This window comes from Cebidichthys violaceus, unplaced genomic scaffold (genome assembly GCF_023349555.1).
Source record: "Cebidichthys violaceus isolate CVI_PGR_0920_01 unplaced genomic scaffold, fCebVio1.0.p SCAF_14, whole genome shotgun sequence".
NCBI classification, from domain to species: domain Eukaryota; kingdom Metazoa; phylum Chordata; class Actinopteri; order Perciformes; family Stichaeidae; genus Cebidichthys; species Cebidichthys violaceus.
The window spans coordinates 15,573,522-15,591,771 of record NW_027176307.1 but is presented as its reverse complement, the minus strand read 5'-3'; the positions used below and the strand labels follow the sequence as shown (position 1 = coordinate 15,591,771).

Here is an 18,250-nt window from a genome sequence, read left to right as displayed (position 1 = left end):
ATCTTCTGCGAAGAAGTTAATGAAAACGGTTTAAGTAAATTGAGGTAATAAGTTATATCTTGTGCACATGAATCTGTAAATCGTGGCCTTGTGAATATATACATATATATGTATATATATATATATACATATATATGTATATATATATATATACATATATATATATATATGTATACATATACATATATATATATATACGTATATATATATATATATATATATATATATATACATATATATATATATACATATACGTATATATATATATGTATATACATACATATATATATATATATATACATATACATATATATACATACATACATACATACATATATATGTATACATATATATATATGTATGTATGTATGTATGTATGTATATATATATGTATATATATATATGTATGTATGTATGTATGTATGTATATATGTATGTATGTATGTATGTATGTATGTATATATGTATGTATGTATGTATGTATGTATGTATGTATACATATTCATGGTCTCTGTACATCTCTTTTTAAAAGACGTCTGCTCATTTCACAGTTTCTTGACAGCAGGCTGTTTATTTACTCGTCACTCTTCCAACATGCTGTTTGTGTTCGTCTTGATGAATTAATAACTGCTTTCCAAAAACTGTTTTACCAACTAATTTGCTCAAATTATTTTCACAGACAAGAGAAACAAATACGCAGACAACAAAGCAGACAGAAAGACAAACATACAAGTTGTGCATCTTACTAAAAATGAACTTCTTCTGCACAGAACTGAAACAGTACTTTTCTAGGAATATTCCAGAAAGAACTGTGTAGTTCGTCACACATTATGTTAATTATAGGGAACGTTTGAGTTGTAACTGAACCAATTGTTCACTGATGATTGAGCGCTTTATTCTACACTGGTGTTCAACCGCTTGTCTTCACATTCTACATGTTCAGCTGAAAGAGGTCGTGGCAGCAGCTGATTCAATCATTGGATGTTTACCAATTGAACACATATATTTTCTCAATAATTGGTTCTTTTCAGGAAACATCAAAATAAATGATTAGGAAGTTAAACTAGAGCTCAATCCTCTCTGTTTTATGTCTTTTGGTTAACTAACAGTTAACTAGTCTGGCTCTCCTAGACTAATGTTTTTATGTCTTCAATATGCAGAATGATGCATTGAAGGGGGAACTTGAAAAAAAACAAGAATGATTCAATGTCAGCTGTTTAAATGAATAGATAAATAAACATTTCAAATACATTCATGCACTTTTGCCATTTTGACTCACAACCTTGGACATCTAGAGTGAAACGCCACGCCACACACATCAACAGTGTTTTAACGGAGCTGCATCACCCAAACACAAACCTGCAACACGTCACACGTCATGCTTTTAACACCTAAACGTCTCTCCTCCGTCTAGAGTGACGGATAAACCGGGCGGCTCGAGGGGACGTCGGATCTTTTGTAGCGTTAAATGAAGTTTGGGTGACTGTGAGACAGAAAAATCAATATCGATCAACATCACCGCCGGACAGGTTCTTCTCTCCACACAATTCGAGACGCCTGTAGCTTCTCCCGTGTGGACCGAGCGGACGTTTGAAGGAGAGGAGGAGATCGATGGCTCCAGACTGGACTGAAACACAGTCCGGTAGCACACGGTTCACTGAGGAGGCGCTCAGCTGTTCCCTGACGTTAGAGGAAGCGGTCGGCTTCAGACGCTCATTATTAGAAAGTCTACGACTGAAACGTAGACGTAGCAGCGGAACATGAGAGAGCTCTTCAGGAATTTGTTTCAATTGGGTCATGAAGTCAATATCGATACATATACAGGAAGTAACATAACGTTCGTTACGTCACAATGTATGCGTCCATAATTCCTTCAGTCGTAAAACGTAAGAACACTTTTATTTGAGGAATTGAGGAAGTTTTATCGAATGTTCTCGTCTCCATATAGCTTTTCTATCGACACTTCAAAATGAGCATAAAAATATGTAACGAATAATCGATAGTGAAAATGTTCAGCCGCAGCCCTGACCTCGATGTGAACCCCTCTAAAACCAAATTCACGACGGGTCAGTGAGTATTATTGAACTTCAATTGGGTCGGAACAGGCTAGCTGTTTCCCTCTGCTTCCAGTCTTTATGCTAAGCTATGCTAATTGGATAATCAGAAAGAAACAAGAAAGATAACACACCTGACTGATGTATGAGCAGACATGACGCCGCATTATTATTTCTTTATAAGTGAAAACGGGCAGAGATGAAGGGAGAATCGGTGTGAGCAAAGCCGTTAGCATCTTGTGAAGCAGCGCATACTTTTTTTTCTTCTTTTTTTTTACAGGCAAAGACACTCGATCTGATCCACGTGAGCATTACAAAGGTTTTCATTCAGACCCTCCAGCCAATCAGAAACAAGGATTCACCGAGGCGTTCACGAGACACAAACAGGAACTTTACTGCTCCCTGATTGGAATGTTTGCACAAGATGCTCTCTCTCTCTCTCTCTCTCTCTCTCTCTCTCTCTCTCTCTTTTTCTCTCTCTCTCTCTCTCTTTTTCTACAAAGACCGGCTGTTGTTTCGGGTAGCTGGCTGATCTCTGGGGACACAGACCGAATCATGCTACACGGCGGCTGGTCTGGTTCCCGCCGGACGCCACGGAGCCAGAGTTTACTTCTGACGGGCAGCTTCTCCCCAAACCTCTTTTTTATTTAGTTGTATGTCTCGTAAACAAAGAGGGTGACTTTCTGTTCCCTGAGAGTCTTGTTCTTTGCACTCAAAGCTTAAAGTTGTAGCACAGAACTCTGTGGCTTTCATCGAGGTATCGCAACATGTTTCCGTTTGTTCAGCGCTGCTCATCAAAGAAGTTCCCGGTTGACGCGGTTGAGTCTGTGTTTTTCTTCTTCTCTGGTTTATGCAGCAGGTCCAGGTCTCCGTCCCGACCTTACGGACTCTGCTGCTCCATGTTCTCAATCAAAGGGTCTTTCTTCGTGAACTGCAGATGTCTGATGGACCTCCACACCCCGACGTAGCTGTCGCTAACCGACTGACCGGAGGCGGCGTTCTCCTTGTGGAGGTGCTCCCTCTGCATCTCCAGCGCCTCCTTCTCCGTCATGACTCGGGAATTCGCGCCCGCCTCTCCGTCTCCTGTCCACACCTCTCCGTTCGCAAAGCCCGCCGACGCTACCGCCTCCTTCCCGTCGCCGCCGCTCAACACCCCGTCTGTCTCCGCACGTCCCGGATCAGATCCGGCGCCGTCGGCGGGCTCGTCGCCGTTCAGAGATGGTTTCTCTCCGTGAGGCTCGCCGGGCAGCGCTCCGTCCTTCCCGGCCACCTCCAGGTCCTCGTACAGGCTCTGCTTCTTCGTCTCGAAGTACTTGACGACGCAGTAGGTGATGGAGCCGACGGTGTTGACCACCACGCCGCCGATGAACAGCCGGGTCGGCGAGACGTCGCTGAACGCCAGCATGCCGACGGTGATGGTGGCGATGCTCTTGACCACGCCGACGAAGCTGGTGGTGACGGCGGAGTTGATGTAGGTGCAGTGCAGCGTGGTGAAGTTCATGGCGCAGCCGATGAGGATGCAGGAGAGGAAGATGAGCGTGATGTGGGGGTCCTTCCAGCCCTCGTAAGACCACATGTTGATGGTGTCCAGGGAGATGAGGGAGCACACGAGAAGCACCTGACAGAGACCAAGAGTCAGAGTCAGAGAGGTTGAGACGGAACAAAAGGACGAGGAGGAGCGAGGAGAGAGGTGATAGAGAAAGACAAAGAAGAGGAAGAAACGTGAACGAAGGGGACGCGTTTACACGATTAGTACTAGGATATTAACTAGTATTACTGTAGTACTAGGATCGACGGGTCAAACAAACACAGGACTTTAACTCAGGAGACGACCGGTACTGAAAACAAGAGGAAGAAACTCAACAAAAAAGACAAGAAGAGAATAAAAAGAATAAAGAATAGAAGGAACGGTAACAGAGAGAGAAGGAGACAAACAGGTAGAACGAAGAAATTAACAAAGAGACAGAATAGAGAGAGAAATAAAAGAAGGATAAGAGATTGAGAGGATATGAGAGAAAGTGAAAAGAGAAACAAAAAGAGAGTGAACAGAGATGGAGAAAGAAGAGGTAAAGATAAAGAGAGGATGACGATGAGAAGCAGACACGCAACAAAGAGAAGAAGAGGATCAAGAAAGAGATGAGAGGATGCAAACAATGAAAAAGAGGAAGAGACAGAACCACATAAAAACCGTTAACGACAGAAAATAAAGTCAGCGAAATGTGTGAGACGTAGATAAGAGAAGACGAACTGAAAAACAGTGAAAGAAGACGAACTGAGAGGAAAGGAAGGGAAGGAAGGAGAAAAGGAGAAGTCAATTAGAATAGAGTGATGAGAATGAGTGAACAAGAAAAGTTAAGAAACGGAAACAAAGTAAATTAAGAAAAAAAGAAGAAAAACTTCAACACAAACTCAGTAGGAATCAAACCTCGGACCCCTTCAGTGTTGATGCCTTGCTTACCGGTGAGGCCATGATGGCGATGGCGTACTGCGCTGTGAGCGGTCCGTACTCGCTGTCCAGACTGGTCTTCTGGATCAGGACCAGGTAGGAGGCGTGGATGATGACCGCCAGCACGCCGGTGACGTAACCGAAGGGATCGCCGGTGAGATCGCCAGCACCTGGGGAGGAAGTGGAATGTTCTAAAATATGAACACTGAAGCTAAAGACAACATTGTGTCTTTTCCTTTGTTTAGCATTTCATTTTGCATCTTTGGACTCGTCCTGCGCCTCCTTGAGCTCATGACGGGTCATCAGTGGGATCTCCTTGGGTCGCTCACGGTAGTTTTGTGTCCGTTTGTTGCGTCTCTTTGTGATCGTTTTGTGTATTTAGAGCGACAATAATAATTAAACACAGAGCACCTTGCTCACCGTTTGATTTGTTCTCTTGCACCTTCGCTTCTCAAAAGACGGAGTGACAAAACATCAGAGTGATAAAATAAGAGAGGCAGAGTGTGGGAGAACGAAGACATGATGAAAGAAGTCAGAAAATGGAGCAGGAGGAGGACAGGAGACAAATTCAAATTAAAATACATTTTAGTCCGTATGTAGGCTGGAAACTTACATTCTATCTGAGAGAGCCACAAAAAAACAGCTGCTCACACAATAGTGTAAACCACACACACACACACACACACACCAAAGATACACGACACACGACAAAATCCATCTCTAAAAATATCTTTGATTGATTTGTGTTCATAAAGATTTACATCTTCAGCAGGAGCCAGTGGGATCAGAGCTGAGTGACAGACAGGAAGTGAGACAACAGCAGCCTCCGGTTCTGAAGAGTGAAGTCAAAGCTTCACATGTTAAAGCTGCATTCTCTCTAGTGTCCACCAGGGGGCGACTCCTCTGGTTGTATAGAAGTCTAGTCTAAAATGACTCTACTTCTCTCTTGATTTATTCCCTCAGTAAACATTGTAAACATGAGTTTATGGTCTCAATCTCTAGTTTACAGTCTTCTTCAATACAGCATGATGTTCATTTAGTACATTATGGAACATTTAGAGTCAAACACACCATAAAGAGGGGATGATTTAGGGGCGGGGCTACACAGTGATTGACAGGTCTCTACCAGAGACGTATACGACGTCTCTACGTCACTCCTCCTCAGTCCAGATGTGGTCACTTCCTGTTCACTGGTTGCAAAAAAACAACAATGCGACGGCCGAATCCAAGATGGAGACGGCTAAAATTGCCGAACTTGAGGCTTCAAAACATCAGTCCACAAACCAATGAGTGACGTCACGATGAATACGTCCACTTCCTATAAAGTCTTTGGTTTTTACGTTACCTGAGGGCCACCGTAGTTCTCTACACACCTGTTGAATTTGAAAAACCATCGTTTCGCAGTCGGTGTCTCACGTTACCTCAGTCTTGTAAAGGGAGGAGTGACCTGAGGGGGATTCTGTTGGTTGTAATCTGCAACCTCACCACTAGATGTCACCAAATCACACACACACACACACACTGTCCCTGTGCGGTCAGAAAACAACAGTCGCCTCCAGCGTCGAGCTCACACACTTTGTTGACCCAGATATGATGGTTGTTTCATGATGGTAATGATGCACAGAGACACTTTTTGTAGGATTCGAGTCAAGAAATACTTTTCTTTCCCCAACGCCTGAAAACTAGATTATCAGCTAGATTAAACCCAGAACGATGAATCAGTCCATTAGATTCATATTCTGCACATTTCACACTTCATGTTTCGACCCCCCTCCTGCAACCGAAACACTGAGAGCAGCAGCCGCGGAGATTGATTCAGGAAATAAATTATCTGTAAGGGTTCTTTTTTTGTTTATGACTTCAGGATCATTAACGGATTAATGGAAGAAGAAAATGTACTGATGGGAAAGATGATTAAAGGATCTTTACAGGACCAGAAATCAATATTAACGGTTAAACAGCTTTACATATGAAGAACAGCTGGTTATGATGGAGAGTTAGGGCATAAAATACTAATGGACTCTTGTCAATTTTGCTTCAGAACGAGAGGGAGAAAATAATTAGGAGAGTTCATTTTAATTAATTAAAGGAACAGGGATAAAAAAAAGTTCAAACAAGAGGGGAAGGACAGAAGAAGAGAGAGACGTTCCCTCCATGAACCACAGGAATAAACACAGGTTCAGGCTCTAGTAAGATCAAACGCTTGTTCATTCTGTACCACATTAAAAGTGAAGTCAGAGGTAGAAAGACGTGAGCTCTGCAGTAAAACACTCCCAAATCTCTGAACCAATTGCATGCAGTCAAGATGCTTTGTGGGTAATGTAGGCGCCAGGTGTTGACAAGGAAGGAACGATGCGACAAATCTCTGGTTCTGCTGCAACGACTTCAATGCTTTCTTTTTTTACAAAACTGTCAATAATAAGTGCAACAATGCAAAGCTAAATCTGTGAAAAACATATTGTGAAATAGCGAACATTTTGGGAAAGCTGCAGCAAAGTAGTTTAGTGCTGCAGAATAATGACGGTAAAGTCCCCTCGGGGCTTCTGCACAGAGAGATGTGTGAATGTGTCGTGTTTACCAGCCAGTGCGGCTCCACCGGTGGTGATGATCACGGCGACCACCACGCCGACGGACGGCACGCCGTTCCTCAGGACGCACACGCCGATGCTGAGCGTGAAGAGCGGCAGGCAGCGCTTGAACACCACGTACATGGGCAGGCTGAGGCCGCGCAGAGACCACAGAGTGAGGGTGGACTGCAGCGTGGAGAGGATGCACACCGGGCCGAACTCCTGCACAGAGAAGAGACACGGCAAGGTAAATAATCAACAGCGTGATGGTCCGACGCTCACTTCCTGGAGACTTAACCAGCAACACAACGCTACTCTAACCCTACAACAAACATAAGCAGGTCTTCACTCTGAGATTTAATGATTCACTTTGTGGAGACAAGATTTTATCCCCAAATTGGTGATGAGTCCCCGTAGTGTGGTTGTTTTAACTGGTCCCCACAATGTCCTTAGCACACACACACACACACACACACACACACACACACACACATTAGCGTCTCTGTGAGGTCATAACATTCATTGTAAATAACAATAAATTGAAAGATGGATAATAGTTGAGTCAGCAGTTAAGGTGAAGTCATTGTAAATGTACAAAAAAAAATATTAAAAAAAATAAATAATATATATATATATATATATATATATATATATATATAAACACACACACAAGTATAACTGGGACTAATGTATTTTTGCACGTATTTGGTCATAAATATGAATTCCTATTATATGATGTAATAATACTTTTGTCACAAACTGAACTGGAATGTGATAAGAAGGAAGAGAGATTTAATGATGACAAACAGAATGAATTCAAACTGAGTTTAACTCAAATGAACGATCGAGTGAGAAGGTCTATGTCGAGGCAATCTGCCTCTTTGCCAACTTTACTTTCATTCTGGTTGTTTATGGTTAATTATGCGAAGCTGGAGCCGCATTCTACCTTCAGGACGGCTCAAAGATCCACCTGGACTCAACAGATGAAAGAACTTAACAGAACGTTTCAGTCAGTTTAACTCTTTGGTTATGATTAACATGACGTCTTTGGGTAAATCCTGATTGTATCTGTCCATGAGTTCATGGCAGGATACTGAAGCTCTACAACTATTAACGTTATTACTGCCTCAGATCAACTCGCAACTTAATGCTAAGTTAGCATGCTACACCACAAAGCAGGGTATGCTTTAGGGGCGGGGCTACACGGTGATTGACAGGCCTCTACGTCACTCCTCCTCAGTCCAGATGTGGCCACTTCCTGTTCACTGGTTGATAAAAAAACAACATGGCGACGTTAGCTTCTTATTTACAGTCTGTCTCAATACCAAACAGTAATGTAGGGGGCGCTGTTACGACAAGTTCTTCTTTTCATTAATACGCACATATATTTATCCTGATTTCTTAAATTAATTTTAACGTCAGTCCACCCTCCATTTCTATCTGCTTCCTGTTCATCTTAATGTGCATTTTGAAAAACAGTTCTGTCAATAAAGTTGATAAATCATGTCAATCAATCAATCAATCAATCAATCAATCAATCAATCAATCAATCAATCAATCAGTAGCTGGAAGACACAGATTGACCAGTTTACAGTAGATTTATACTATTCTGCACATTAAATATGAATTATTCACATTCAAATTGGCAAATTGATGACGAGGCTACCTTTTCTTTTTAGCACTTTCCCCCTCTGGCACGTGTTGATGGCGCAGAACACCACAAGAACCAGTTGGGTTTAGAACCTGATTCTACATCTGCAGCTCGATGGAATACGTAATGTGGACTATTTCCACTTTTAAGAAGTATATGCAGTAGAATATTGAAGTTATTTTAGTTTTGTTAGGTCGAGTATAGTCACTTCTAGTAATTGTACCTGGTTATGAGACCAGAGTACTTGTACTTGTACTTATATATAGATATATATATATATATATATATGTAAAGAGACCATACAGTCCACTCTACACTCTACGGTCCACACTACAGTCCACTCTACACTCTACAGTCCACACTGCAGTCCACTCTACAGTCCACTCTACACTCTACAGTCCACACTACAGTCCACACTACAGTCCACTCTACAGTCCACTCTACACTCTACAGTCCACACTACAGTCCACACTACAGTCCACTCTACAGTCCACTCTACACTCTACAGTCCACACTACAGTCCACACTACAGTCCACTCTACAGTCCACTCTACACTCTACAGTCCACACTACAGTCCACACTACAGTCCACACTACAGTCCACTCTACAGTCCACACTGCAGTCCACTCTACACTCTACGGTCCACTCTACACTCTACAGTCCACTCTACACTCTATGGTCCACTCTACAGTCCACACTGCAGTCCACTCTACACTCTATGGTCCACTCTACAGTCCACACTGCAGTCCACTCTACACTCTACAGTCCACTCTACACTCTATGGTCCACTCTACAGTCCACACTGCAGTCCACTCTACAGTCCACACTACAGTCCACTCTACACTCTACGGTCCACTCTACAGTCCACACTGCAGTCCACACTACAGTCCACTCTACACTCTACGGTCCACTCTACAGTCCACACTGCAGTCCACACTACAGTCCACTCTACACTCTACGGTCCACTCTACAGTCCACACTGCAGTCCACACTACAGTCCACTCTACACTCTACGGTCCACTCTACAGTCCACACTGCAGTCCACACTACAGTCCACTCTACACTCTACGGTCCACTCTACAGTCCACACTGCAGTCCACACTACAGTCCACTCTACACTCTACAGTTCACACTGCAGTCCACTCTACACTCTACAGTCCACTCTACAGTCCACACTACAGGTTTTTTTTTACCTTGGAGAGCTGCAGGCTGAACGGCGGAACCTTGACCTTCCCCAGCCGCCGGAGGACCTCCAGCGTGAGCGCCGCGGTGCTGCTGGTCAGCAGCTGGATCAGCGTCAGGTAGTTGAAGTGATAATTACTGATGAGGAACTTCAGCAGGATGTTGAGCGAGCCGGAGAAAACGCCGTGCGCCACGGCCACGCCGATCCCCAAGAAGCGGCTCTTGAACATATCCATGGCGGTCTGCTGGTCGCTTTAGAGAAAGTCATGCAGGAGACAGGAGGTTCTGTTGGGTGCCGGTGGTCCGTGTGACTGCCCGGGGTCGGAGAGGGTTAGTCTCAGGGATGAGGAGAGAGAGGGGGGGAGGGAGGGAGGAGGGTTTGGGTTTTTACGCACAGCCGAGACGCACCGCAGCTGGACGGAGACACGGGAGGAAAGGGAAGGACGCGAGGCACGTTTAACGGGTCTGTGAGGCGGAATGGATCCGCACTCAGGACTCTTCTTTCAGGAAAGAAAAAGTGAGATCTGAAGGAGGAACGAGGAGCGCGAGGAGATCCGGTTCTTCTTAGTTCAAACTGCAGTTTTCAGCTGCGTCTAATAAAACGTATTCTCTCTATTAGTTTCCACATCGTTGTTACCAGCAGCAGACTTCTTCTGGGACTTTTGTCTCTGCGCGCGTGTTCAAAAGAGAGGCGCGAGGAGGAGGAGAAGCGCTTCCCCGCGAGCAGTAGCTGCAGTGTTGGAGAGCAGAAGCGCAGCAGATGTACAGGAGGAGTACAGTAGAGGGGAGCTCGTCCTCTGACAGCGCCGAGAGCGGAGTGTGACATTTTGCCGCAGCGCCTCCTGGCTGTGTACCCGAGGGGGGGGGGGGGTTATCAATCAACCAAAAACAAAAACTCACCGAATAACTATAAAGACATGAATGCATTTAGAAACAAAGAGAAAGAGAAAACACAGGAAAAGAATATGTAGTTATAGTAACTTTAACCCTCTGAGGTTATTGAATATACATTATGTATTATATATTATAATATATAATGTTAATCAACATATAATTATTAATCAAAGCATGTTTTTTCAAGCATGGTTTCATGTGAGAGTGAAGAAAAAGTAGATTTTCTTTTAACAAATGAAAAACATTTAATATATTTTAACAAATAACTTTTAAATCCTCTTGTATGAGTTCAAACACAACCAAGAACAACCAGCCATCAAACTACGTCATAGAATTCATACAACTATCAAACTACGTCATAGAATTCATACAACTATCAAACTACAGTCATAGAATTCATACAACTATCAAACTACAGTCATAGAATTCATACAACTATCAAACTACAGTCATAGAATTCATACAACTATCAAACTACCCTCATAGAATTCATACAACTATCAAACTACAGTCATAGAATTCATACAACTATCAAACTACCGTCATAGAATTCATACAACTATCAAACTACAGTCATACAATTCATACAACTATCAAACTACAGTCATACAATTCATACAACTATCAAACTACAGTCATAGAATTCATACAACTATCAAACTACAGTCATAGAATTCATACAACTATCAAACTACCACCATAGAATTCATACAACTATCAAACTACCATCATAGAATTCATACAACTATCAAACTACGTCATAGAATTCATACAACTATCAAACTACAGTCATAGAATTCATACAACTATCAAACTACCGTCATAGAATTCATACAACTATCAAACTACAGTCATAGAATTCATACAACTATCAAACTACAGTCATAGAATTCATACAACTATCAAACTACAGTCATAGAATTCATACAACTATCAAACTACCGCCATAGAATTCATACAACTATCAAACTACGTCATAGAATTCATACAACTATCAAACTACCGTCATAGAATTCATACAACTATCAAACTACAGTCATACAATTCATACAACTATCAAACTACAGTCATACAATTCATACAACTATCAAACTACAGTCATAGAATTCATACAACTATCAAACTACAGTCATAGAATTCATACAACTATCAAACTACCACCATAGAATTCATACAACTATCAAACTACCATCATAGAATTCATACAACTATCAAACTACGTCATAGAATTCATACAACTATCAAACTACAGTCATAGAATTCATACAACTATCAAACTACCGTCATAGAATTCATACAACTATCAAACTACAGTCATAGAATTCATACAACTATCAAACTACAGTCATAGAATTCATACAACTATCAAACTACAGTCATAGAATTCATACAACTATCAAACTACCGCCATAGAATTCATACAACTATCAAACTACCATCATAGAATTCATACAACTATCAAACTACGTTATAGAATTCATACAACTATCAAACTACCACCATAGAATTCATACAACTATCAAACTACCGTCATAGAATTCATACAACTATCAAACTAGTCATAGAATTCATACAACTATCAAACTACCACCATAGAATTCATACAACTATCAAACTACAGTCATAGAATTCATACAACTATCAAACTACCACCATAGAATTCATACAACTATCAAACTACAGTCATAGAATTCATACAACTATCAAACTACCACCATAGAATTCATACAACTATCAAACTACAGTCATAGAATTCATATAACTATCAAACTACCTCTCTCTCTGTCTCTCTCTCTCTCTCTCTCTTCAGTGAATCTAGTTCACATTAAATCTGTTTTATTGGTGTGACGGATAAAAGGATTAATCTGATGAAATGAATCAGATATCAGATTAAAGACGTGAACACGAGAACATTCAGTCTGAGTGAACTCAAGAGAGTTTATTATTTATTAAGTGACTTTTTAAATAAAGTGAAAAATGAACATGAAATTAAGAAAGTGTGTGATGATTGAAATGAATCAGATTTAATGTAACACACACACACACACGCACACACACCATGTTCCTCCTCCTCTTCCTCCACCTCTTCATCTTCTTCCTCTTCATTCTCATCCTCCTCCTCTTCATCTTCTTCCTCTTCCTCTTCCCTCTCCTCCTCTTCCTCCTTCCTCCTCCTTTCCTTCGCCCCCTTCCTCCTCCTCTTTCTACTCCTCTTCCTCCTCCTCCTCTTCCCTCTCCTCCTCCTCTTTCTCCTCCTCCTCTCCCTCCTCCTCCTCCTCCTCCTCCTCAGAAACAGAGACCATCGCTCTCATAACAGGCGTGGAAATGACTTGGACGATGTTTTAATTGAAACATTTCATCATAAAATCAGTTTCCAGCTCCTTAAGAAGGAGGAAGATGCTCCTCCTTATCGAGCTCCGACCATTTGCTTCCCAATTAACACGCTGGAGACTCGGAGGAGGACGGAGACGCTGGTTTGTTTCTTTTCAAACGTGAGGAGATTAAGACGGAGGCCGAGGATTTGGACCCGGCCCAGAAAACACAAACGCATGCTTCCATTATTCCACAAACTATAGCTAATATAGATTAGTGAGTAATTCCCCCCCGTTCCAATAAGCATTTCTGAATTAATACGTAGCACATAATCCTGGTGAGTGAATGAGAAGACAGAGGAGCTGTAGGGCAGCCAGGCACTCACAGTTCTGCAAACGTGTAATTAAAACGTGACGCATCTCAACGTGTTTCCGTTCGGTTTACCTGCTGAATGTGAACGACTGGACGCGCTCAGCTCTGGTATTTTATCTGCCTGTTTTCTTAGAAACATTTGTGTCTGACATAAAAAAATAAAAAATGATTTTAAAATGTTTGAATCATTTTTAAACAATTTTAACAATTGAAACAATTTTAACAATTAAATTTGCATGTGATTAAATAGTTAACAAGGAATAGTAATCAATCAAATAATTATAAATCAAATTAAATAATGTATTTTTACAGCATAGTCTAATGTGCGAATGAAGAAACGTAGATTTTCTTTTTATGAAAGTATCTCAAAATTATCTCAAAATTCAGATTTTACAAAAAACTTTATTAAAATGACTTTTACATTATTATTTTTAATTCGGAGATAATTAGCAACACAGAGGGCATTATATATATATATATACTGTATATATATACTGTATATATATATATATTAGAAGAATGAGACTAAACTAAGAACTATGAACTCCTCTAATCAGACAGACAGTTTCCTTCAACTGTCATCTAATGAAAATATGTAAATTCTCCATCAGCGTTTGTCTCAGAATCCTTCGTTGGTAAAAAAAACAACTAAATGTGACGTAAACATCAAAACGTACATTTCAGAGAACAAGTTCATTCCTCAAAAGACTGAAATCCTTTCATTCCGTGAATCCAGAGGATCATGATTCCTCCTTCTGGTTGAGTCACTGAACGTTTCATCATCTCAGACCTCCGCTGAACGCTGTTTAATGCAGAAGAAGAAGAAGAAGAAGAAGAAGAAGAAGAAGAGGGAGAGGAGGTGAAGAGGATAAGAAAGATAAAAAGAAAAGGAAAAAGAGAGAAAGAGGAGAGGAAAAGAACGGGACAGGAATGGAGAGAAAAAGGGAAGGAGAGCGGAAAAGAGAGGGAGGAAAGGGAAAGGAGGGAAAGGACAGCGAGAAAAGGAAGATGATGTAATCAAAAAGAGGGAAAGAAAAGAAAATGAGGATGAAGTAAAGGACAGGAAAGGGAAGGAAAGGAAAGGAGGAGAAAGAAACAGAAAAGGAACAAAAAGTAAAGAGGGAGGAGCAAAGGAAACGAGGAGAGACAGAAAGTAAAGAGGGAGGAGCAAAGGAAACGAGGAGAGACAGAAAGTAAAGAGGGAGGAGAAAAGGAAACGAGGAGAGAAAGAAAAATAAATAAAAAGAAGCAGAGGGAAAAAAATGGAGGATAAAAGAAGAAGAAAAGAAAAGATGGAAGATGAAGATGAGAGGAGATGAAGATCGTGACAGAAAGAAGATAAAACGACAGAAAGAAAGGAGTGAGGTGAGGAGGAGGAGGAGAGCTGGAGGAGAGGAGAAGAAGAAGAGGAGGAGGGCTGGAGAGGAAGGAGGAGGAGGAGTGACGAAGAGTATCTGTATTCAGTGTGTTCTTAAGTCGGGTTTTCCCTGCAGAGGAAACCTTCACGCATCATCAGAATGGAGAGCTGTGATTGGCTGCAGCGAGGAAGAGTGGGGGAGCTCCATACGAAACACACACACACACACACACACACACACACACACACACACACACACACACCATCATCATCATCGCCTGGCACATTCCAGAGGATCCTCGTTGCACAGCTGGGCTCTTGGAGGAGGGGTGGACACAATAATAGAAACACCTCCAGCAGTAGCATAATATTTATCAGTAGTATAACATTTAGTATTCTGCACGATGAGCACTTTAACTTTTGGTCCTTTAACTATATTTTTAATGTTAATACTTTTGGGTTAAAAATATTAAAATATCTTTAAAAAGAAAACCAAATATGTGAATGAGCATTGAGTGTTAAGATAAGGTAATACGATGAATATGCAGAGCTTCTCTTCATGATATCAACATCTTCATGTGATATTTGCATCTTTATTGAAGGCACATCACACACACATCATCAGCACTGATGGCATTTCACTGGTGCAATTAGTCACAGTTGACATTTTAAAAGAAGAACATCAGCGATAACGGAAGAAGACGGATAACGACGCGGATGTTATGGATGTAAAACATCCTCATTTACATAATTCATTCACAGGAAAGTCAACGTGACGCCCTCATCGAGAACCAAGCAAACATTTTAGAACTAAAATCAAAGTGCAATATCGGTGGAACTTTCCCCAAAGCCTGCTGTTGAAGATGTGTGTGTGTGTGTGTGTGTGTGTGTGTGTGTGTGTGTGTGTGTGTGTGTGTGTGTTTTTATCACTTTGTGGGGACTCTTAACTGGGGACCTCCATCTGGGGACAACACAGGATTAACTGTTAATGTCAGGGTTTAGATTAGGTTTAAAGTTCAGTGTTATTATTGGACAGAGTTAACACTGTAGTTAGGCAGGTAGTGGTTATGGTAAAGGTTACATCATTGGGTCCCAAAGTGAATATAACTGGACAGATGCTGAATATTAAATAAAACATGGAGGCATTCAGCTACATTTTAGAAAATATGAAGAGAATCAATGCAGACTCAGAAGAGTTTCTGCTTTGTGTGCTGCTGCGATTAATTACCATAAGGACTCTTTAAAGACTTTAAATAAATGAAGTGACTCACTGAGAAGAAAGGTAAAGAAAACTGTGCTTTTACTTTGATACGAGCTCAGTGAACGTCTCACATTCATTATGTCAGAAATATTGGAAATTCAAAGCAAATATATATGCGTGTGTCTTTGTGTGGGAGAAATAACTTTATCCGCACAAGAGGGGCAGACAGGAAGTCAATCATAAGTAATAGTGTGTGTGTGTGTGTGTGTGTGTGTGTGTGTGTGTGTGTGTGTGTTCTACGGCGCTGTATCGTGTGATCCAACAGACAGACAGGCAGGTGTGTAGATCTTCACCGTCTCATCCCAGGAACAGTCCACCACCTGCAGCCAACACACACAACACACACAACACACACAACACACACAACACACACAACACACACACAGCGTTAGAAACAAGCAGCGGTTAAAGCTGGAGAGTCCGAAAATAAGTCTGGTTGTATATGTGTCAAAGCTGCATTCTCTCTAGTGTCCACCAGGGGGCGACTCCTCTGGTCGTATAGAAGTCTAGTCTAAAATGACTCTACTTCTCTCTTGATTTATTCCCTCAGTAAACATTGTAAACATGAGTTTATGGTCTCAATCTCTAGTTTACAGTCCTTCTTCAACACAGCATGATGTTCATTTAGTACATTATGCTCCATTTAGAGTCAAACAGACCATAAAGAGGGGATGATTTAGGGGCGGGGCTACACAGTGATTGACAGGTCTCTACCAGAGACGTATACGGCGTCTCTACGTCACTCCTCCTCAGTCCAGATATGGTCATGACTATAAAAGTGGAAGAGTACTAAACCGAGGCTTCAACCTACACCTTTTTCGTCTCGGCATAAACTTGCTTTGGTTTGTCACCATTTCAAAATAAATGACTTATTATAGTTTTATTTATTTTTCTATATGTGCATTTGAGATGTATAAGTTAAATAAACGGTTTTTTTTTTAAAAGACCATTTGGACTGAATGAGAGGCATAAAGCCAGAGTCTTGTTTTCTAGTTTGAGAGAACCTCGACCGCTCTGAGAGTGTCTCGGTGCTGCAGGTGAAGCGTGGACACTAAAGGAGGACGGACGGCTCTCTGCGTCTCCTCTGGGACACACTTACATCAAAGTGTTCCACCTAAATTACCCCCCATTATCCGTCCTCTAAGACATTTAGAGAGGAGGCCGACTGGCCGCTGGTCTCCACTTCTAAAGACTAAAATCTGTCTTCTGTCCTTTCCTTTCCTCCTTTTTGTTTCTTCATTGCTGCAGAGTGGACGCTAAAGCTGAGGACACACTGTGTGTCTGTGATTCTCCCTCACTGAGTGTAGTTCATGCTCTTTCTGTCATCGTTCACCACTAATGTACACTTCCATGTCTCCAGGACAAAACGATGCAGAATGGAAAAGGCCAAGCTGATTACAGAACTTGTGGACGGGATTCATTTTAGAAAGGACACCGAGTCGATCAACTGCAACAATTGGTACAATTTTTGTTGTATTATCCTTTTTCGCCGTATATGTTTTGCAACATTTACGTCATCCGGTGGTCCAGTCTTTACACCGCAAACAGTTTTTTATGACGACAATTGTCAGAAGAGAACATTCAGACCTGATAGTCTTTGAGCTTTTTGCTCAATTTCGATGTTTTTAGCTCTAATTGCTGAACATAATGGTTCCCCACAACCATTAGTACACACAAAGAGGCACATCATGAAGGTTTGGTTCAGGTACAATCTTTGTCTTTTCGTGTATTTATCCTCCCAACACACCAATGTCAGGGAGAGTGGACGAGCAAAATACAGAAAGAAAGTAAACAGAACCTTTGCTCTGAAAACATTCAAAACCTCTCAGCTGATTTCACTTACAAACATTGTAATGAATCATATTCGACAACAGTCTTTACTTTCTACGACCAAAGGTAAAGGCTTCGGACAAAACGAGAAGTTTGAAGACATCAATGGCGATGGACTTTTTTCACTATTTCTTCATATTTTATCAAACAAGCAACTATGGATTCATTGAGAACATACTTTGCAGATCAATTGGCAATAACAGTAATTGTTAGTTGCAGAGCAATTCAGAAAGCAACACAGAGCCAAGACCAATTCAAACCAAGATGAGCTCTCAGATCTATTAAAAGCCGTCTGAAGCTCTTTACGCTCTAAACTGAGACG

At 41.4% G+C, this 18,250-nt stretch overlaps 2 protein-coding genes across 3 annotated transcripts in view; both read right to left on the bottom strand.

Annotated features, from left to right (window-relative positions):
* Nucleotides 1-543: 543 nt before the first annotated feature.
* On the bottom strand, nucleotides 544-10,616 carry slc35d3 (solute carrier family 35 member D3). Its single transcript, XM_068709127.1, has 4 exons — nucleotides 9,913-10,616; nucleotides 7,079-7,289; nucleotides 4,513-4,670; nucleotides 544-3,672 (listed from the first exon to the last, which is right to left on the bottom strand). The coding sequence occupies exons 1-4, from the start codon at nucleotides 10,135-10,137 to the stop codon at nucleotides 2,935-2,937; spliced, it is 1,332 nt and encodes a 443-aa protein (XP_068565228.1). The 5' UTR covers nucleotides 10,138-10,616; the 3' UTR covers nucleotides 544-2,934.
* Nucleotides 10,617-15,388: 4,772 nt separating this feature from the next.
* The window catches only part of pex7 (peroxisomal biogenesis factor 7), a 37,626-nt gene continuing 34,764 nt past the window's right edge, over nucleotides 15,389-18,250 (bottom strand). For both annotated transcript variants that reach the window (XM_068709136.1, XM_068709135.1), the window contains one exon: nucleotides 15,389-16,418. In XM_068709136.1, the coding sequence (XP_068565237.1) occupies nucleotides 16,335-16,418 (84 nt within the window). In that variant the 3' untranslated portion in view covers nucleotides 15,389-16,334. The remainder of the gene's footprint in view (nucleotides 16,419-18,250) is intronic.